At 40.7% G+C, this 22399-nt stretch overlaps 1 protein-coding gene across 1 annotated transcript in view; it reads left to right on the top strand.

Annotated features, from left to right (window-relative positions):
- Positions 1–22399, top strand: part of hmcn2 (hemicentin 2) — an 80937-nt gene that overhangs the window by 33072 nt on the left and 25466 nt on the right. Inside the window, exons 25-52 of the mRNA XM_015397759.1 lie at positions 3153–3236; positions 5672–5863; positions 5952–6082; positions 6204–6348; positions 6614–6740; positions 6839–6996; positions 7702–7980; positions 8065–8207; positions 9574–9724; positions 9838–10050; positions 10142–10255; positions 10355–10542; positions 10640–10736; positions 11735–11896; positions 12008–12121; positions 12304–12500; positions 13129–13210; positions 13311–13442; positions 13534–13677; positions 13765–13924; positions 14306–14430; positions 17968–18151; positions 18239–18336; positions 18426–18704; positions 18800–18990; positions 20804–20885; positions 21412–21548; positions 21628–21769. Coding sequence (XP_015253245.1) covers positions 3153–3236; positions 5672–5863; positions 5952–6082; positions 6204–6348; positions 6614–6740; positions 6839–6996; positions 7702–7980; positions 8065–8207; positions 9574–9724; positions 9838–10050; positions 10142–10255; positions 10355–10542; positions 10640–10736; positions 11735–11896; positions 12008–12121; positions 12304–12500; positions 13129–13210; positions 13311–13442; positions 13534–13677; positions 13765–13924; positions 14306–14430; positions 17968–18151; positions 18239–18336; positions 18426–18704; positions 18800–18990; positions 20804–20885; positions 21412–21548; positions 21628–21769 — 4251 coding nt within the window. The remainder of the gene's footprint in view (positions 1–3152; positions 3237–5671; positions 5864–5951; positions 6083–6203; positions 6349–6613; positions 6741–6838; positions 6997–7701; positions 7981–8064; positions 8208–9573; positions 9725–9837; positions 10051–10141; positions 10256–10354; positions 10543–10639; positions 10737–11734; positions 11897–12007; positions 12122–12303; positions 12501–13128; positions 13211–13310; positions 13443–13533; positions 13678–13764; positions 13925–14305; positions 14431–17967; positions 18152–18238; positions 18337–18425; positions 18705–18799; positions 18991–20803; positions 20886–21411; positions 21549–21627; positions 21770–22399) is intronic.

A 22399-nucleotide genomic window follows, 5' to 3' on the forward strand; every position in this document is an offset into this window, starting at 1 on the left:
TTTATTTATACACATTTGCCCTAAAACAGGTGATTATTGATCAATTAAAATTAACTCCCTGACAGTTAAGTTTAGAAAATGTCCTCTGATGTGGATGTGAGTTTGCAAAACATGCTGATCAGATGAAGGTGTTTAAAGGATCTGGTTTCCAAGGACCTGGCACATTTAGAGCTGGAATCAGAGGGTATCAAGTGGTGGCACATCAGCAGAGAGATGGTATCATCAGGAGGATCTGACAGTCTGTCAGTAGGAGGAATGTCCTCATAACCTCAGCGTGCTTTATGAGACACAGCAGACAGCAATACAGTACCGGGACTACACTGCAAAAAGGGACAATAAGTACATTTTTCTGGACACAAATGTGACATGTGTATTGGTTTAGACATACTAATTTCCGATGGCATACCATCTTATTTATCTGGTCAATTTAAGTACAAATTTTAATACATTTTACTAATTCTTAGATCAGTATCGGAGACTATGAAATATGAAGGGCTACAGGTTACGTACAGCAGGCCTCACTGGGCTTGCTTCATCAGGAAGGGTCCCGATTAACAGTTAAAAGAAACTTTTTTATAGATCTGCAGGGTCACACCCTAACACATCACGCATCATTACATCATGCACATGATGCTTGTAAATGAGGAGACAACACTGGCTCTATCGAGTTGATACACTAGTTCTAGGTCAATGCACCCTTGTTAAGAATCATAATCTCTTTCTGTTTATTTCCATTTAATTTCCAAATGTATGTCACCAACATAATGAAGATGATCTGACCCATCCCCAAGGGGATGCAGAGTTGAATTTCTTCAGTGTGAGATTAATAACATAAAATTACTATTATTATTAAAAGAGTGAATTAACTGAATAAACTGTTTGGGACAACATTAGCTTTAATGCCTAGCTGGTTGGAAATATCAGGGTTTAACAAGCACTTAGATGAACGAGAAAGAAATATCGCTAACAACTCCCCTTGATGAGGTAAAATTTTACAGGTAGCTTTTAGGTTTATTCTTTATACATCATGTGCGTTGTTACTTTGTTAGCCAGATTAGAGAGAGTAGATGGCCTTCCTTCACATTGTGAATATCACTGTGTATAGGTAGGTCAACTAAATAGGACAGCTTTCTTGTCTTTTAAAGATGCACAGGATATGGGCACATCTTGGAGCCGGTCTGATAAAGGGAAGCTATCTGTAATTCTTGGGAATAGAGGCAAGGTGCATACAGGTCAGGGCATGGATGGCGTGTCAGTTTCTGATATGGACAGCTAAACATCCACATGATCCAACACATAGACTCATGAGCTATAAGAAGGAGAAGAAGACCTTGCTCGGGGCTCAATCTTTGCCGGACGCTTGCGGACGTGATTTTTTGAGCCCACAGCTGTGCAAGCTCCAAGCATTTTCTCTGTCCTGTAACGACCTGATCTGGAATAAACTCTGTTACATTTTTACTGCTGTTTTTATAGTCCTTTTTTATATGTTTTTACCCAGTTTGAGTTAAGAGTAGTAAGTAACTTGCTCCCAGGAAAAGAACCATGAGGAAGCCCCGTGGCGCAACGGCCTTTTTTAGTGGACATAACCTCCTCATTTAACATAGCTTGAAATACTAGACCAAAAACATCCTCAGTCACAAGGCTGCCTCAAATAATGTCCATGATTGGGTCACCCTCGTCCAAAAAAAACATTGATGTATGTTCACATTCAGGATATCAAAATGGAAGGAAATAAATGTTATATAACCTCATTGAATCATAGAATCAATAATTAACTTCCTGATAAGGTTCTCATCCTTCCACATAGACTTATAGTGAGTTTTACCTGCATGTGAGGAGCCCAGACGTTGAATTAGCCTAAAATTAAAACCAGTAGATCCCTGAGAGGTCTCACAGGGGCTGGGAATTTTCTGGTTGAACCACATGTAGAACACCAAGGAAGGATTGTAATCAGCCTGACTCCTAATAATAATTGAACTTTATTGATCTCACATTGGTAAAATTTACCTCTGCATTTAACGCGTCTCCTTGGGGAGCGGTGGGCTGCCATCGTGGGGCGCCCGGGGAGCAGTGTGGGGTTAAGGGTTTTGCTCAGAGACCCAGAGTGGCAGTCTGTGGGAGTGGGGCTCAAACTCAGAACCTCAGGATTCCAAGCTCTTTGCCCTAACCACTCGGCCGCCACTCGCCACTCTTGTTTCAGTGTTCTAGCCGAGGCTGCCATTGATACCAACGTGATGAATCTGTGTTTGGAGTTGTGACTCTGAAAACAGTGGGCCCTTCCTAACCGTAGTGTGAAAGGACACAGCAGTGTTACTTCTTACTCAGGATGTTGAGAGCCACAGGGTGCGTGTTTTACCCCCTCAGACAGCATGCTGGTGCAGTCTTTCATCCAAACAATGCATTTCCACATGAGACCTGTGGCCTAAGGCTCTTTGGGGCATGCCCTGCTCATAGCCAGCTAGATCTGAGCATGTGTGGGTTAAAATTTGGACTCAGCTCCAAGACATCGCTGATCTACTAGATGTTTAGGTCAATTACAAAAGCTGTAGGCTGGGAGGACATGGGCAGTCAACCGCAAAGTTTCATAAATCACTGGTTGTATGAACGTACATGGGTGTGACACACCCTGCTGTCCGTACTCTAACTCCCTGTTATATGGGAATGAATGTGCTATTACCTCGTCTGGGTGACAGTTACTGTAGGATAATACTTGTTGATGACCTCAGATGACTTGTGTGATCCCTCAAATCATAGAACAGTAGTTAGTCAAATGCCAAAGGCCTTTTCCACTTTCTTATTTCCACAAAAGAAATGTCAGAATAATTTTCCTCATGCTCATTTCACATACTGGTTTGCTTTGCAATTTGCTTTTAATTCAGTTGCAAAAAGGAAAATTAAATATTGCTTTAACTCAAGGGATTTTTAAAATTTTTTTTAGACTTTTAGACAGATTTTATTTGTCATTTTTTTGTTTACACAAGTGTAAAACAAAAAGAAATTTCGTTTGGAAACAGCTCACTGGACAATTTCATATTTTTAAAAGTGCAGCCCTGAAAAATAGTAAAAATGAATGTAAATTACATTTTTTTTTTAAATGGCTTTATTAGATTTGTCCAAGCCTCCTATTTTATCATTGTTATCTGACCCCACAGAGGCGCCGTCCTTTGCAGAACCTGGAGATGCCATCATGGAGAAAGTAGTGAACAGCAAAGTCGTCATCCCTTGTCCAGCAAAAGGTATGAAATAATTCATTGGCATGTCGGCCTGAAAAGACTGAGGCTTTATTTGATCACCATTAATGGATTTTTTTTTTTGCGGTTCCCTTCACAACATAAAGAGAAGAATCATGTTTGTCACTTTATTATCACAAACTTTTTTGATTTTATGTAAAAAACATATGTCTTGCTACAGATTTCCCTTTGGGTTTAGTTTTGGCTAAACACAGGCATACACTGTGCGATATTTTCAATCATTACACAAAGCTACAGCTAATACTGTACAAAGAAACGGCAGGGTATAAAAGTCCACAGCTCACAGTGTATGTTCTCACGCTGTGCGGCCCAATGCTCTGATGCAACCCTACGATGGCCGACTGAATTTTTAGAACATGTTTGATTTTCTCCCGACCTTATGTTTCCTGATCAGGAGGTGGTCATGAGAGACTTATCGCCCCTCGTTACCCCCTATACACTACACGATGCACGATCAGGCAGAAAGTCGGCCCGATTGAAAAATTCTCGCACAACTGGAGAATCAGCCCAAAAAAGGGCAGATAATCGTACAGTGTATGCCTGCCCGGCTTAAGAGGTTGGCTTCCAGGGTTCTACTTAGGTGTCAGCCTGCTCATCAAAGGATGTTTTAGTCATAAAGGATCAAATAAAATGGCTATCTTTAAATATATTTTTCAATAAAAACTTTCAGGCAAATCCCCCGTTCCACCTTAGTTATGGAATCTGCTGTTGTTTAATAAATCAGTTTCACAACAAGATCAAAAAGGCTTATTGGTAATTTCTGAAATCGTAAGACTGGGTTCGATGGATCATTTTTTGTAGTTTAGCCTTTTTTGAGTTGTTCAGTCTCCACAATGTTTTTTGGTCACTTTTTTTTTAAAGAAAACACTAAAAAGAAAGAAGTTCCATCAGGTTTTAATATTTCTGCAAACTGAAGCTGGAACTATATTTATGCCTCTTCAGTAACTCGTTCTGCTTTCACAGTCGATTTGCATGATGGCAGCATCCTCCTATGCTGTCCTCGTATTCAGAAATCGGTGTGCTTAACAAGTTAGCCTGTTCAGGAACTTCATGTCTTATCAAAGCTCACAGATGTAGCCTCCTGTCCAGGGAATCACTAAGTGATACTTACTAGACAGTTCCTGCAAACAAGCATTGTTTGTGTGGCGCTCTGTCATGGTAACCAGCTCCATGCGAGAAGGTGAGGAGTGTGTCTAATATGGAGCAACAGCTGGAACATCAGTCTGCCGGCAGCCTCAGTGAGCCACATCTGCTTTCCTGTGTGTCGCTGCCTGCTGGAAGAGGAATCCTAATTACAGGCTGCTGCTGGCAGATAAAGGACAGAGATGTCTGAGTTGCACCGTGAAGCAGAGGAAGAAGGAGATAAAGCCAAAATAGCCCTTCTTACATCTTCGCTATACAGGAAGGCAGATACCAGTGGTGCTTTATGGGGCCCCCACCGAAATAGTTGATGTTCCACAGAGTCAGTCAGCAGCAGGAAAAGCACTTCCCTCCATTATTCTCCTGAGATGACTCTGTTTAAGCACGTCTGATAAGGATAATCTAGCAGAAGGACATTATTAAATGTTTTGCAGAAGATGGAGGTAAATATTTAAGAACACCGCTGGAGATCTCCTCTGCTAATGACTCGAAGAAAAGAAAATCCCTTTAATGAGATCTGTTCGCATCTAAAACAGAACATCTGTATGCATTTCCTCCCAGCAGTGACATAATGAATTTGCATTAAAGCTCTTTTAACTGTAACCATGTGTTAAGATAAGCAGCACATGATAACATTTCCTGCAGTGTCCTATGGTGAGCATTTTATAGATCGAGTGTTTTTTATCCCCCCCACCTCACGGCTGGTGTTTGTATGTAACACCTCTGGAAATAGACCAAGCAGTGTTTCCTCCAGGATCTCTGCTCTGTCAATCTGTTGCATAGAGCAGAAAATCCTTGTTTTTTCTCACATTCCAGCTTCCTCCAGTGGACCATTTTCACCTCTCTTTTAGTCTGTAATCCGCCAAACACATTTGTTTCAGGCTCCTCAGTTAAATTGTCACTTCCTTTGAACTGCTTGTTTCTGTCCTTACTCTTTAACGCTTTTATTTCATTGTTAGGTAATAAATCTGGAGGCCATAGTCTTGAATATTACACCTCAGCTCCCTCCAGTACACCTTCCTCTCTCATTTATGGGAGTCTGACCTTGGAAATAGCAGGCCTCTGGGCTGCAAGGACTTAAACTGTTTTGGCAGCGTCTTGCCTGCTGTCCTGCAGATAAATGGAGAGCTGGCATTTTCAAGTCTGGGCTGTGTGCCCGATTAGTTCTGTTTACAGCCGGAGAGACGGGAGTAACTTTTCTTGTTTTGGGGCATGGTCAATACAAAGCTCGTTTTGTGCTCAGTAAGAATCTAAATTGTTTTCCTCTCTACCACCTGCAGGTTCACCCCACCCCAGGGTGCGCTGGTTTAAGAATGGCCTGGAGCTACAGCCAGAACAATCTGAGTATTCTGTGGCAAGGGATGGAGCTCTTGTAATTAGTGCAGCATCTGCCAGCCACAGTGGAGACTTCAAGTGTGTTGCAACCAATGAGGCAGGCTCAGTAGAGAGAAAGACTAGGCTAAAAGTTAATGGTGAGGACGTATTTACAGCTATATACCTTATTTCTTTTCCACTTACAACAGATACGGTAATCTAAAGAATTCCTTGATGTGTTTTTAGTTCCTCCAGAGATCCAGGACGACGGCCAGCCACTGAATCTCACCGTCACCTTGAAGCAACCCCTCACTTTAGGCTGTGATGTTTTTGGCATCCCCTCCCCGCTAATAACCTGGACTAAAGATGGCCACGCTGTAAGTGTGTCACCTACATACTGCATCCTTTCCGTCTCCAGCCGTACAATGCCACCAAGTGGCTGATGTGTCCTTGACAGCAAAAATTGCAGAGGTTTACAGATGCGATCGCTTTGTGCAGGCGGACGTCCCCGGTGTGTATCTGCAGAACGGCAACAGATTGCTCAGAATCTATAGAGTTCAGCACGAGCATGCGGGTCAGTTTACCTGCACAGCTCAGAACTCGGCAGGAGAGGCAAGAAGACAATACAACATAGTGGTGCAAGGTGAGGGCTCTGACCTTCAATGTTTGATTTATTGGACAACAAAATAAAAAACATTTCATTGTATAATACTAATCTTCACTTTAAAGTATTTGTAAAAAAAAAAAAAATTGAAAATAATTTATTAATATTCACCCTCATAAGCAATACCCTAAGCGAATTAGTCTGGTTGTGATGAGTCTGCAAAATATAAGGCCTTCAGTTTTAATTTAAACACATCTAGTTTTAGGTGATGGTCTGATTCACTGAGATTATAATCTTATTTCAGCTCCTCCAGAGATTTCCGGAACATCCCGACTGCAGGAGTTTACTGTGGTCCAGGGTCAGGAGGTGGAGTTCCAGTGTCGAGTAAGCGGGCGACCGGCACCGAGGGTGGAATGGAGCCGTGACGGAGAGTAAGGGATCACTGACAGCTGAATCATGACGTTCATTCTCACACAGAGGGCTTAAAAGTCACGTTGGTTGGATGATTGATTTCTGTGTTTGTGTCCAGGGTTCTGTCCCCTGAAGGAGACCCTCATGTGGAGTTTCAGGAAGATGGGCAGGTCCTAAAGGTGAAGTCAGTCAGACTGAGGGATCAGGGTCTTTACCAGTGTCTGGCCAGGAACAGCGCGGGAACTCAGATGCGGCAGTTCAGACTAACAGTTCAAGGTGTTTGCTCTTTGCTGTTCTAAGCACTGCTCTAAGGAAAACACATCATCACAGACACAGCAGCTGCAGCCTTTTGTTTACATGAAGCATGCAACAGGAGGTGTTAAACCCATGTTTGCTGTAATGACTTGGCTTTGAGATTCATTAGCTCGATCATTTGCATATTCTTGTTCAGCTACTCAGTGCCGTCTTCATTCATCATTAAACCTCTGATTTCATTTCCATAGGATTTACATAAAAAGCATGTATTTAAATCTGGAAACTCTGAGCTTATCTCAAGTTTCTTTATCATAACAAAAAAAAAAAAATAAAGAAGCTTTACTAAACAAAGCGGTTAAATATATACACAGAATATTTAATCAGATGAGTTATGCAGATACATTTACATTTACTTGGATAGAAGATCTAAATTAATCCTAATTATACGATAATGCAGCTAAAATATTGAAAAAAAACATAAATTAAAGGAAATTACAACAACCGCATTTAGCAACCCCCCTGATTAAATGTGTGGTAACAGTGGAAAAGAATACTAAGCATAATCTGGTAGTAGTACTTCTAATGAAAGGCTGGGTATGGTTTTAAATTCAAACTTTCAGAGCACCTTCTTCTTTCCTTTGCACCACCTCTGCTTTACAGGCTCCTCTGTGAAGCTGAACCTTCTGGTATTTGTGTTTTAATATCAACTGTTATCTTCTCCTTTAGCTCCGCCCATCATAAAGGGCACAAATGAGACTTCCGAGGTGTCAGTCGTGCTGGGTTTCCCCAAAGTCCTCTCCTGTAATACTGAGGGCTCACCTACACCCAGCATCACGTGGCTGAAGGATAACCATCCCATCGTCTCCTCGCCTCAGCTGACGTACACTCTTGGAGGGCAGGCTCTGCGCCTGGGCTCAGCACAGGGAGACAGCAACGGTCTCTACACTTGCAGGGCGACCAATGCAGCAGGCACAGCCACTAAGCATTACTCTCTCAGTGTTCTGGGTAAGACGCATTTATAGGAGTGAGAGATAAAGGATCCGGAGGAACTGCCCTGAGGTTGATTCACTAACTTCTCCATCTCATTAGTCCCACCGCAGATAGAGGGAGATTCCTCATCCTTGACATTTTCTGGACAGGAAGAGAAAGTGCGGATAAACGGGAGCTTAACTCTGTCCTGCTTGGCCAAAGGTTTCCCTGAACCAAAGGTTCACTGGTTTAAAGATGGACAGGTTAGTTCATGCTGTATATTCAAAGCTAAAAGCTCTGATTTCTGACCTCTATCATCCTCTGCTGGTGATCAGTATGAACTACAAGAAGCAACACTATAAACACCCGCTTGCACAAACCACCTGCACTGCAGATTGAGTGTGATGAGTATTTCTGTTAATTATAGCAAAAGCATGTCCAAAAGGAATCCATGACCTGAATGTGACCATTTTGACTAGAAAAAGTTTTTTTCCCTCAACCTGCAACTTTAGATCTCTCCAAATAACAGTTTAAAAACAGTTTAAAGAACCTTTAAAGCAGATATCTAAGTTTTCTAAGTCTGATTAATTATCTTGTACCTATTTTTCAGAGTATTGTTACTGAGAAACATGTTTTTTACAATTTAGACAAATTATTTGAGATAATAAACTTCAAGTTTTTAGAATTGGAAGGCCTCTATGCCATCTCCCTAATCGCTGGCTCCCTCCACAGATTCTCTTTAAAATTCAAGCTGGTTCTCTGGTTGGGGCCACTCCAAAACATCATTATTTCTTCCACTCAGGCGAAACATGCTGGTAGAAAAATGAAAGACTAGTTTACTGCCAGGCATATGAACAATTTGCTAATTTCCTCAGATGGACGACAATATGAGAAACCATCAGTAAATATTCCTGGAAGATCCCAAAAAAGTAAAAGTTCTGACATTTCGAATTGAAAAAGCATCCTGAATGGGAAGCGAAATGTCTTCAAGTTTGTAACAAAGTCCAGTGGATTGTTTTTATACTTTTTTGGAATAACTATGATATAGATGACTGAGAATCTTCACCAGCACGTTCCTGGATTATTGTCATCCACTAAATAACAGTTAATGCATTTGTTTGTACCTTGCAAACGGTTAAAACCAACATAAAGTCCATACCAGCGATAAAAAAAGCAATACATTTTAATAATGAATAGCTTTAAATCTCATCAATCATATTTTTATTGTTGTTAAAACAGATGTACAATGCCATTCAAACTGTAGTGTTTTGCAGTTGTTACAATTGTTTTCATCATGTACAGTATAACAAGAATCAAACAGCATTTCAACATTTTTATATTTTTATAAACCCCATTCAACCCTAAAAACCCCTGTGCCAGCAGGAAAATAAAAATAACTAAAAAAAAAAAAAAGAAAAGGAGTAAAATGAAAACACTTTACATTGAGACTTGTTTACTAGCGAGAAGGGAGATTTGTAAGTTTGTCAAAATAACCCAATAGAGGGTCCAATACTTTGTAAAATTTTTGGTTGACCCTTTCAAAAAATATTTATAATTCTTTTTGTACTGAATTTCCAAAATATAATAGATAATGATCTTCAAAGCTTAAGTATTTACTTTTGTGTGCAGTTGCTGACTGGAAGCTACCAGGCTGGGATTGAGGAGAAGGGACACCTCCTCCACATCAAAAACGCCGGACTTTCCCATGAAGGCCAGTACACTTGTGTGGTGTCCAACTCTGCTGGAGAGGATAAGAGAGACTTTCATATCACTGTTCAAGGTATTCACACAGTTGACTTAGATTTGAGTTAAATGTTCTGTTAGAACCTTAATTTCTCTTTTTATTTGCACCAGTAAAGGTTGATCATTTTAGGTGTGCTCTCTTCTCCCCAGTTCCTCCTGTCCTCCAGCGGGTGACAAACAGGGAAGCAGCCTGGGGTTTGGGACATGAAGGAGACAATGAGGACAGAGTGGAAAAGAGGGATGTCGCCTTAGGTCACTCAGTCAGCCTGTCCTGTGAGAGCAATGCCATCCCTCCTCCTAAACTCAGCTGGTACAAGGATGGAAGAAAACTCAGCTCTGCTGACGGAGTGATCCTGCATCCTGGTCAGTTGAAACCAATAACCTGTTCTCTACTGCAGAGACCTTATGTTTATAGACCAAGCTGTTTTAACGGGTCATTTGTAAATCCTTTCAGGAGGACAGGTGCTACATATCCCTCGAGTGCAACAGGAGGATGGTGGAAGGTACACATGTCAAGCTGTGAATGAGGCTGGAGAAGATCACATGCATTTTGAACTGGATGTCCTGAGTAAGGAAAAAAAAAACCCCACAAACTATCTCCTTTGATATTTGTATTAAAATAGTAGCATACATGCTTATTTTTATTTATTTATTTTTGTGTTCATAGTTCCTCCTGTTATAATGGGCACATCAGAGGAGTTTATGGAAGAAATGGGAGCAGTGGTGAACAGCACCGTTGTTCTCCACTGCGACGCAACTGGACACCCCGCTCCAGTCATCTCCTGGATGAGAGATGGGCAGCCGGTGCACACAGACTCCCAGCACCACATCAGCAAGGATGGAACAGCTCTTCAGGTGAGATGCATTTTACCTGCAGAGTTTTTACCCACCTGTGACGGACCCAGCTGTGGAGTTTATACAGAGGAATAACACAATGATCTCGATCCTTCAGCTCCTCAGTGTGCAGGTTTCAGACATGGCTGACTATATGTGTGTGGCTGAGAATAAAGTCGGAACAGTCGAGAAACATTTCAACCTGGCAGTGCAAGGTGAGACTTTAAAAGTAGTCAAACCCCATAAACATTTTCCTACATTTTCTTGTGTTACAGCCACATCCTCAGTGCAGTTTGCAGAGATTAGTTTTTGTATAAACATCACAAAGTGTTGCATTAATTGTAAAGAGCTCAGCTAAAAAGAGCATTAATTAAAGTTATATATGTTGAAACCTAAAAGGTGTTGGAAGCTTTTGGTTTCAACCCCCTAACTCTGTTACCCCGAAACAAAGCCAAGGTATCTTATCCCTTTAAAAATCATCACATTTGTTAATGGAGTCTATCGTGATGTATTTTATTTTAAGTATCAGATAATATAAATCATAATAAAAATCTGTGAACCACCAAACAGGCTTAAATTGAAGGGAACGGGATTTTCTGAAAATCTTTCAACACTTATCAAGAAGTCTGTCAGTTCTGTCTGCTCACAATAAGCTTTTTGTCCGATTGTACAAATTAAACACACCAATCCTCCCATGAAACATGGCGGTGACAGTATCATACTGTGGGGACTCTTTTTTTCAGCCAAGATAGGAATATAACTTGATTTGTAAAAATCCAGTTAGAGGCTGAAAGACTGGATTGGAGCAGAGATACAGAATCTAACAGGACGATTTCCTTAATATATAATCTGAGTTTCGATGGAACATTTAGATGAAGCCTATTAGTGTGTTTGAAAGGCCCATTCAAAGTCTGTAGCCATTACCTACCAAATATTGAAATAAATGTTTGCACAGACTCTATATCTTATCACATTAAGCTTCATCTGCAAAAAAAATACAGAAATAAAAAGATGTAGAAGTAGAAGTCCAAAGACTTCAGGCTGTCATTTAATAAAAGGTGGCTCTACACAGCATTGGCTAAATACATCATGTAATGTGAAGTTTTGTGGCTGTAATGTGACAAAATGTAAAAAAAAAATAGGCCTCAGGGGAGTTAATTTTATTACGACAAAATGTATTCATTTGTTTGCACTAAGCAAATGTCAATCTCAGTGCCTCCTAGAATCACAGGACCTAAAGAAGAGGAGGTGAGCGTGATCGAAGGCCTTACGATGTCTTTGCTGTGCGATGTCCAAGCGTACCCTCCCCCAGAGATCACATGGACCAGGGATGGACAGGTTCTTCATTTTAGCACAACGGTTCACATTCTGCCAGGTCAGCCAGGGGCCAACTTCTAAAAATGACTTTTATATCATCTATACTTCTGTTCCTTCAATCCAATTTTAACACTGAGATTACATATAAAACCCTAAATGTGCGTCAAAGGTGGCCAGATGTTACAGCTGCCTCGGGCGAGACAGGAGGATGCGGGTCAGTATGTGTGCACAGCTAGCAACTCAGCAGGGCAGGACCAGAAGAGCTTTCTCCTCAGCGTTTATGGTGAGCAAACGCACGATGACCCATCTGCACGTTTCAGATTCATATACAGATGATCAAATCTGAACACTTTGTCCGTGCAATAAAATGTGTTTATCTTTAACCAGCTGGGGCTGACGACAGGTTAGCTTTGAATCATACATTGTCTAAATAGATCAAACTTTCCATTGTCTTCAAACAAACAGTCCCACCCTCCCTGAAGCCGCGGCACGACGCCGATACTGACAGTGTGACCCCTCAAGTTGGCTCTTCGGTCATCCTGCGATGTGAAGCTCATGGTGTTCCTGAGCCAGAGGTCACATGGTACAAGAATGGGCGGCAACTGGCTGCAGGGAACGGGCTGAAGATAAATGGAGACCAGCTGGAGATCGTAGGGGTTCAGGTTGGAAGAAATGCATTACATCATAGGTGTGTCAGGCTGGAAACCAAACAAAACCCTTATAAGGACACTAAGTGGCTGTCAGCATGACTTGTTCACCAGCTCGTGGATGTTTGGCGTCTGACGAGCACATTTATGAGCCAGCAAACATTTATTTCATTTGTTTGCCTACAGCCTTTCCTAAAAGATAGAAAACGTAACGACAAATTTCCACTTTAATAAATCTATGGAGGACTGCTCAGTGGAGCAGTGGGTAGCACTGCTGTCTTGCAACAAGAAGGTTCTGGGTCAGATTCCTGGCCAGGGGTCTTTCTGCATGGAGTTTGCATGTTCTTCCTGAGCATGTGTGTGTTCTCTCCAGGTATTCCGGCTTCCTCCCACAGTCCAAAACCATGACTGGCTTCTCTAAATTCTCCTTAGGTGTGAGTGTGTGCGTGAATGGTTGTTTGTCCTCTTTGTCTCTCTGTTGCCCTGTGATGGCAACACAGGGTGTACCCCGCCTCTCGCCTGTAGACGGCTGGAAATAGGCACCAGCACCTCTCACGACCCCTCTTGGGATAAGCCTGATGTAAAATGGATGGATAAATCTATGGACGGATGAATCCCTGCTAAAACTTTTTTTCTGACACAGACTACAGATGGTGGGATGTACACATGCAAAGTGTCCAATGTGGCAGGACAGGTGGACAGGACATTCAGGCTGACAGTTCATGGTAAGAATATCCCTGATAACCACATAGAAACTTTAAACATTTATCTCGGATAGGTTAGAGGTTATACATGGAGGTTTACAAACAAAATGTATTCCCCTAGTTCCACCCATGCTTGATGGGCCTCAGTGGGAGTCTGTCAATTACACCCTGGGCTCCAATGTGGCCCTGCTGTGTGAGGCCACAGGGGTGCCAGTCCCCAGCATCACTTGGCTGAAAGATGGAACTCCCATAGGTAGGAGAAAGGCATCCATGGATGAAATGAGAAAACACTGTGCATTTCTTATATGTGACAGCGGAAGTAAGTGGTTGTGTTTGCCAACCAGAGAGCAGTCTGCAATGGCAGTGGTCGGTTCGAGGTAACCGGCTGGAGCTGGGCCCTCTCACTCTCTCTCATGCCGGGACGTACACATGCCTGGTGAAGAACAGCGAAGGACAAACACAGAAAGACTTTTCGCTCACAGTGCTTGGTAAGATTTTCCCCACATCCTCTGACTTATTCAGGTTTTCTGTGAGGATTTATGGTGATAGCTTTATATAATCCCTGTGGTTCCCAGTTTCGCCCACCATCCTGAACTCTGACCAAGCATCTGATGTGAGTGGACCCATAGGAGAAGAGCTGACCCTGGACTGCAGAGCAAATGGAATCCCGCCACCTCGCTTCAGCTGGCTGAAAGATGGAGAGTCTTTGGAGGGATCGGACACGCATCACATCACGTAAGACTTTTAAGTCCTTTACTACATGAAGTGATTCGTCAGGAAAATGTCAGAAATGATTAAAACAGTTCAATGAAGCTTTCTGATTATTACAGTATGAGTCATAATACATGATAACAGGCATGACCGAGAGAAACAGAGACAAATGGTTTTAATTCCACCATGACGGGTAATATGAGCAGCTGTGTCACAGCTGTTCTCCTCATGATATGATCATCGCAGCTACATCAGCCAGAGAGAGCAAATCTGTTTGTGTGAAAGCCATGTGAAGATGTTCATAATGCTAAGTAAATAACGGCAAGATTCAGAGGTCAAGTGGTTATGACAGGAGAATAAACGTACAAACATTATGTGGATGTGTGTTTATGCTTCACCCCACAGTTTGACCCCCAGTGGCAGCACACTGACTGTCAGGAGGCTGAGCCCTGAGGATTCTGGGACATACACGTGCTTGGCTGTCAACCCCGCTGGTCAGGAAAGCAAAATCTACACCCTGGTGGTTTTAGGTTGGTTTTGATCTTATATGATTATTTTATTAGAAATGTTCCTCCAATGACAAACGTGTTCAAAGCCTTAGAGAAATTTATATTTTATTACAGTAGATTACTTTTGTGTTTAGTCACTAAGAAAAAAAATAAATATTTTCAACAAAATCCCTGATTTTGTAAGATGCTTTGTCTTACTGTTCACCATTTAAAAATATTTTACCTGCAGTGAAAGGAAGTTTTCCAATTTCTCTGATTCACCCTGAGTACTTCTTTCACTTTGTCATAAAAGCATTGCAAAGTTTTCGAATCATACTGCCACCTGTGGCCAAAACATAGAACTGCAGCACTGCCCATTCCTGTAGCTCATGCTTGTACTTCACAAGTCGTTTACTTTTTTTTTTACTTTTTTCATTTTACCTGAGGTCGCAATTGATCTGGAGGCTGGTCACCTCCACAAAATTCATCTTAATATAAAGCTTTGACTGTTAGCTAGGTCGGACCTGTTTAACATGGAAATGTTTGATGCCACATCCGCCAAAAAGCACAGGAACTTCTGACCCAAAGTAAATTCAAGGAAAATAGGCTACAAGCTTATAGATGCATCTGTGCTGAACTACTTAGGTTTCTTTCATCAAACAATGTTTTAATAATAAATGGTCAAATAAAAAGGTGATTTTAAACCACTTTAGACACAAACCACTCTGAATCCCCCCCGCCTAGGGTTGCCAATCGTCCCTTGTAAAACAGAAACTTTCCTTATTTAAAAATAGAAGTACCTGTCCTGTATTTAGTGGAAAAGGAACACACTTTGTCCCGTATTGAGGGTGAAAAAATAGTCAGTAAAAAGCTAATGGAAAATGAAGAAAAAGGGAACGTTAGATACAAAACATGGATAAGATAACGGGAGACAACAGAGCAGTATTGGGGACGAACAGAGTGTTTTTTAATGCTGACGCTGCAGGAAAAGGAATCCTGGCAGTCCAAAGGAAGAGCAGAGAGGTGGATGGAGGTTCTTTAGGCAGCTGACCTTCCCAAGCTGCTGTGTCCTTTGTCCTCAGCATCCCATCTTCCACTGGTTTTGTGAAGAGGATTTCCTCCTTAATGAAGAACAAATGGACTGATGTGTGGAACAAAAGTTCCACTGAATTAATTAAAGCTGAGCTCATTGTCAGCCTCAATTATGAACTTTCTTGCTCAGACTTTTACTCTGAAGCACTTAAAGACAAACAACTCACTGCTGCAAGTGCTCTGAGGGAATACAAGTGGGAAAAGCAGGCTATCGCCACATAATGTGGCATTGAGCTAAAGATCTGTTTTCTGTTTTACAACTGTAGCCTACAGTCATTGCATTTAAGACACAAATATGTTTACAAGTTTGCACAAGTTGCTGTTGCACCAAAAATGTGCACTATTTATTTATTGCTTTATATTCATTTTTACCATTTGAAGTTAAGACTGACAGGCTTATGTTTAAGATACTTATTTTATTCAGCAAAGTTTATTATTTTGTGTTAAAATGAATTGCTGGATAATAATTTGTTTTCCATGTGTTCATGTCACTCACAGATATGCATCTAATTCAATTCAGATTTGAGTCAAATAGTAAAAAAAAAATAATAATTGCACACACAAATCAGCACGCAATGAGGGGTAAAGGCAATCGGGTCAGCTGGCACATCCTTTTTTTTCCTCAGGGAGTTGGCAACACTACCCCCGCCCCCAACAAAATTAACACTCCCCAGGTGACCCCCTTAGCCAATCCTGGAGGAGGGAACATGGACACCTTTTGTTCCCTCTGATTCCTTTGCAACACCTACAATGTATTAATCTCAGTGCTCTCCACCACCTTTGATGAGGCGAAACGTCTTCTGGAAAATGTCACATCCAGTTGCCTAAACTGAAATTTTCAAGCTTGACCATAACCTCGATGACTGAGAATCTTCACAGACAGAAAATTATATTTTGGGGGCGTTTCCCCTTAAAGAACTAGTTGTACTAGGTAGCATCTACTGTAGCATCTACAGTTGATGCTACCCAGCCTAAAGCTTGAAATAGGACAGTCAGCTACGGAGATCTTTTATTTTCTGCCTTACTGTCCTGCTCAGTCTATAAGTGCTGGCTAAACTGATGTGGCTTTTCAATAAGTCTAATGACCAGTGGCTCAAACAAAGTGGCCTCTGGGTCATCTCATATGGAAAAAAGTCAATTGGGTTCATGAAAGATTGATCAACTTATCAGAAGTTAAAAGACTAAGACTTAGACTTCCTTTATTGTCATTGCACAAAAAAACACAAGGTGAATCTTGACAACGAAATGTCGATTACTTGGCTACCAGTGTAACAGAGCTAAGACCTTATTCATGCACAATAAATATGTTTTATATAACTAAGAGCCAGCTATAAAAGGGTCCTGGATTAAAATCCCAGCCTGATGTTTTCCTGCATGGAGTTTGCATGTTCTCCCTGAGCCTTTGGCTTCCTTCCACAATCCAAAAACATGACTGTTAGGTTATCTGTCTTTTTAGATTGGCCTTTGATGGGTTGGTGTCCTCTCCAGGGTGTCCAGAATGCACAAACCCCCCTGTGACCCTGCATGCAAAATAGATTATAGATCCAAAAAAAGAAAATTAAAAACAATCCACTGGACTCTGTTTCCAAGTTTGAAGACATTTCGCTTCCCATCCAGGATGCTTTTTCAATTCAAAATGTCAGGAATAGTGTTGAATAACAGACGAAGGGGTCATTTGGTTAGAAGTTAGAAGAAAGAGGCCAAACGACCCCCATTTCAAAGGGGTGGACCCCTTCATCCATTTAAATTTGCATGTTTTCAAAACAAAAACAAGCCTTTGTTGGGCTACTGTATAAAAACTTCGTACTCAACGCTATTTCTGATATTTTTAATTGAAAAAGCTTCTTGGATGGGAAGCGTAACATCTTCAAACAAAGTCGAAACTTGGAAACAAAGTCCAGTGGATTGTTTTTCATTTTCTTTTTTTGGAATGACTATGATCTGGATGACTGAGAATCTTCACCAGCAAAAAAAATAAATAAAAAAAATCATCAAATAAATAAATGTAATCTAACAAAAACTTCCAATTTTGTTTAATATTCTTCTTTGTTTCTGCATTTTTTATTTTTTATTTTTTTTATTTATTTTTTTATTTTTTTTTCCTACTTGCTTTGATTCTGTTTTATCTTCCTGTATTTTAATCATGTAAAGCACTTTGCATTGTCTTTGTACTGAATTGTGCTATACAAATAAATTCGCCTTGCCTTGCCTTGCCTAGCAGAGATGATAGATCATTGATAGATAGATGGTACAATTCTGATAAAACAATTCTTTACTGTATTTTTCTGCTAATTCAATAAATATAATCAAATGTTTGTGTAATTTTGGATCTCTATCAACTTTCCCGTGTGAGACTATGCCACAATAATGATTGATGGATCTATTTCTTTTTTTTTGTTGCATGTTTACCATGGATATCGACATAATAGATCAAAGACTATATAGAATTATTTAATCTGATAATAACTTGCCTCCCTTTGTTCATAGTCCCGCCTTCTATCTCTGGTGAGACCTCAGTCCCTAGAGAGGTGCAGGTGACTCAGGACAGCATGGTGACTCTGGAGTGTCACGCAGCTGGAAACCCTCCACCTCAGATCAGCTGGCTGATGAACGGACGGCCTCTGCTCCTCTCCCCTCGCACTCGCCTCCTCTCTGGTGACGCTGTACTTAGGTCTGTTTAGATAACGGCAGATATCTTGTAAATAATTAGATTATTAGAGATGAAGTCATTCCTAATTGTCATCTCTTTGACATGAAGGATTTTTCGTGTGCAACAATCCGACTCTGGAGTTTACACTTGTGTGGCACGGAGTCAAGCTGGCCTTGCTGAGCTCAGCTATGATGTGCAAGTTCAAGGTAAAATCCAATCCTTCTCAATTTTTAAATAGGTTACAAATAAATTAGGATTTTGGAGAGTTTATTCAGCCTGTGCTCCTGGTCTGCAGTGCCCCCTGGTGTCGATCATGTTGAACCAGTGGAGCCAGTTACAGTGGTCCGGGGATCCTTGGTGACTTTAACCTGTGAGGCTCATGGGTTCCCGCTTCCCACGCTGACCTGGCTGAAGGATGGACAGCCACTGTCTCTGCATAGAAACCTGCTGCTGGATGGACAGGAGACTCGCCTGAAGCTCGCTGATGTGACCCGATCAGACGAAGGCCTTTACAGCTGCGTGGCCAGCAACCAGGCAGGAAGCAGCACCAAAAGCTTTAACCTCACCGTGCTTGGTAGAGCAATCATGGCGTTTGATTTCTACACATCTAAAAGTCACGCTGTAAAATTCAATAAACAATGAAGTAAAACATTTTCCTTTCTGTTCCAGAGCCTCCAAAGATTTCCCACTCCAGCTCACCAGAAGAGCTGACCGTACCAGTAAACAGTCCACTTGAGCTGGAGTGCTCCGCTGTGGGTGTCCCTCCTCCGACCATCAGCTGGCTGAAGGATGGTCGGCCTCTGGAGGGAGCTGACATCATTCAGCAGGATGGACAAGTCATCCGGATCAGTAAAGTTCAGGTTCGCAAAACATCCATACACATTGAACTTTTTGATATTTTTTTTCAATTTGTTACAAACTTTGTTAGGTTTTATTATCATTTTATGTGATAAATATAATGAAACTGATAATTAGTGGTTTTCAGGTCTAAAAAGTAAAGTGTGTGTTTTTAGCTACTCAGTAATTTATAGAACCTGATTTATTTACAGCCTTCAACAATTTGGAGCTCAGCTTACTCTTTACAAAACAACTCAGCCTCTATCTATTGATTTTTTTTCAACTTTGTTGATTTTAATAGGAAACAAAACATTGATGTTTATGAGATAGGACAATCGTTTAAAACCCAAGTCTGTATTTGATATTGCCATATTTTCCTCCCTGATGTGTCAGCTGTGTTCCTCGGTCTTCATGATGGATGCCGTACTGCAGGGCTCCGCCATTTTTAGAATCAATGCAAGCACTACATACCAAAGGGGCCGTCCCAAAATTTACCGAATTCAATCAAGTCATTAAATCCACATCCTATGGGTTTAGATTTTTCCTTCACCAAAATCAGCATGAGGGTTAGCCCACAGAGGAGAGGATAAACCGAAGGCAGTAAATTAGGTATTGTAATTTACTGTATTACGTCCATGTAGATTAAGGTTTAGGCTTCTTGTAAAACATCTGGTGTAAACTTTTTTGTTTTTTATTTATTTATGCATTTTAAGAAAATAAAAATTATTAGGTAAACAAAGGAAACTGTTTAGAAATGTCCACAGCAGTCAGGAGTCATTTATGGTAAATAGCTTAAAATTACAGTATAAAATGAAAATTTTAATTTCTTTAAACGTATAGTGGAGGATGTTCTCTGATTTTTGAGAAGAGACACCTGTTCCCCTTCAAAAATGAATGTACATGCACAACCCCGTACCCGCTCCTGAGAGGGAACGCCTATTAAATGAGTGTGAAAACATGAATGAGCTCATTTCTCCTCGTGCAAGCTCTGTTTATAAGTTGCTTTTTGTACCACTCATACAAGCTTAGTTTCCAAAAGAAGATTTGCCAATTTTCCACTATGTCAGACTCACCACCGGTAAGTGAAAATGAGGATTAGCAAGTAGGACGGCCTTATGTAAACATATCACCAGAATGATTGACAATTAGGAGGACCACTTATTTAAATGATCCCCCGGAGAACGAACACTATACTACTGTATACCACTATACCTTTACGTTTTGGAGTAAGAGAACAAAAAAAGATTTTAAAAACTTTCCAAATTAACCAAATTCCACTAAGTATTGTAAAAAAGGTGCCGTTCTGCCACTGCAGATGCTGTTCCCTAGTTATCAGACAAACCTCTGAGGACCTCACCACTCAGCTCTACTGATTTTGTCTCAGGTTAAAGCTGTTTACTATTTAGATAAATCTAAGAGGACAAATTGATGCAGTGTATTTCACATCACCAGAGTTAGTTATGATGAAAACAAAAGCTTAGTGAAGGTTTAATTTGCTTTTTTTTTCTTTTCCATTTTGCAAATATATTGTCCTTATTATTGGTCGTAGAATAAATTTCCAACCAAACATCTAAGAGTTTGTCGTTGTAATGTGTCCAAATGTGAACAAGTACAAAAGATTAAATGTGTTAAAAAATGTTGAAATTAATGCTTGATTGTCTAAACCCCACTGTTAGTTTATGAAGTGCCTGTTTCACATTTTCACACCTAGAAATATTGTCATAATCTCATCTAAAATACAAAGATCCTGATATTTTAATGTAGGTCATCAGTCTAGCTGAAAACAGGCTGCTCTGCCAGAAGCATCCAGGCTGATGAATGTGCTCTCTTTAAAAGGTCGAGGATGCAGGTCTGTACACCTGCTTGGCCAGCAGCCTCGCTGGAGAGGATGGAAGAAGCCACTGGGTCCGAGTGCAAGGTGACACAAGCAGTACTTTCTAAATCCTTCATATTCTTAGGACATAATGAATAAAGTTGAGAGGATGATGGCTGCTAAAACAGACATTTGCTGCTTCATTATGCTCAGAATGCACAGAGTGATTGATGGTTTTAGAATAATGATTCGGGTTTGATTTGAAATTTCTAAGCACATTTAATGTATTCCACCTTCTGTTTCATGTTATAACAAATGGATCCTTCTTTAAATTTTAATCTAACACATAAGGTTATTGTAAATAAAGCAAAGAGAAAAATTATTATCCTTCTTTCTTTGTTTTAGCCAATCTGTACCTGAGCTGCATTTCCGTTAACATCTTTATTTTTTTTGTCCTTTTTCCTTCGATTGTTTTAAGTTGAATTTAGACACATATTTTGCAGTTTTAACACTTAGTTGTGAAAGCGCCCTAACCTAACTCTCTAAATCCCTGAGTTCATAAATGCCTAAGGGTTTTTTTTGTTGCTTTGATTAATTTGTTTTACTAAAACTATTTGTTTTTATATCACAGTCCCACCAACACTCCTAGGCTCCGGTGATGTAAAAACGGTGACCGTGCCGTTTAATGGACACCTGACCTTAGAGTGTTTGGCTGACAGTGACCCCCCTCCACATATAGACTGGTACAAGGATGATGCAAAGCTGCAGGTACAGAATCGACAAAATAAAAGCCTGACAAAAAGATGATACTGAACTGCATTTAACTTCTGTCTTCCTGTGACCTCAGCCTAACGGCCGTATCCAGCAGCTGGCAGGAGGTCAGTACCTGGAGATTCAGGAGGTAAAGCCTGAGGACAGTGGCCAATACAGCTGTGTAGTCACCAACATGGCTGGAAGCAATAGTCTCTTCTTCACTGTGGAGATTCTCTGTAAGTATAACAAAAAGATGCTGAAACATTTTATGAACATTAAAAAAAAAAATGTCATACTGAAAGTTTATCAGATTTCTCATGTGATTTAAAATGTTACTTAATACATTTATCTATATCTATATACTTTAGGGATATACCCTAATATATTAGAGACATCTTTAAAGGCACAATGTGTAACTTTTGGCCACTAGGGGCGCTAGATCTGTAACTGCCAGTATTCTGCTTCTACTAAACATCTGTATCTGTGCATCTGTATGTAATAGTCCCTAGTTTTCTGACCCATATTCAGAACACATCATGGAGACAAGTAGGGTGGATTTAAGATTGTTTATTTTTTAATAAAACAGCCTGCAGGGTGGCGGCAGGTGACAGTGGGCTGGGAATTAGAGCTAAAGCCTTACTGTATCTCTATGACGATATAAGAGCCTGTGGCTGTAAAGGGATACGCTGACCTGGCCAATGACGGATGCATGTTTTCCCAACTTACATAGGTGGTATTTGAAGAGAGGAGCCCTGCTTGTAGCATTAATAGCGTTTAGCGCCGTTTATTGGCCTGAGGAATCATTTAAAATAACACTTTAGGTCACAAAGTTTGCAGTGTGCCTTTAAGTCAGATAGTCTTTTGAC

This window comes from Cyprinodon variegatus, unplaced genomic scaffold (assembly GCF_000732505.1).
Source record: "Cyprinodon variegatus isolate N-32 unplaced genomic scaffold, C_variegatus-1.0 Scaffold885, whole genome shotgun sequence".
Lineage (NCBI taxonomy): Eukaryota > Metazoa > Chordata > Actinopteri > Cyprinodontiformes > Cyprinodontidae > Cyprinodon > Cyprinodon variegatus.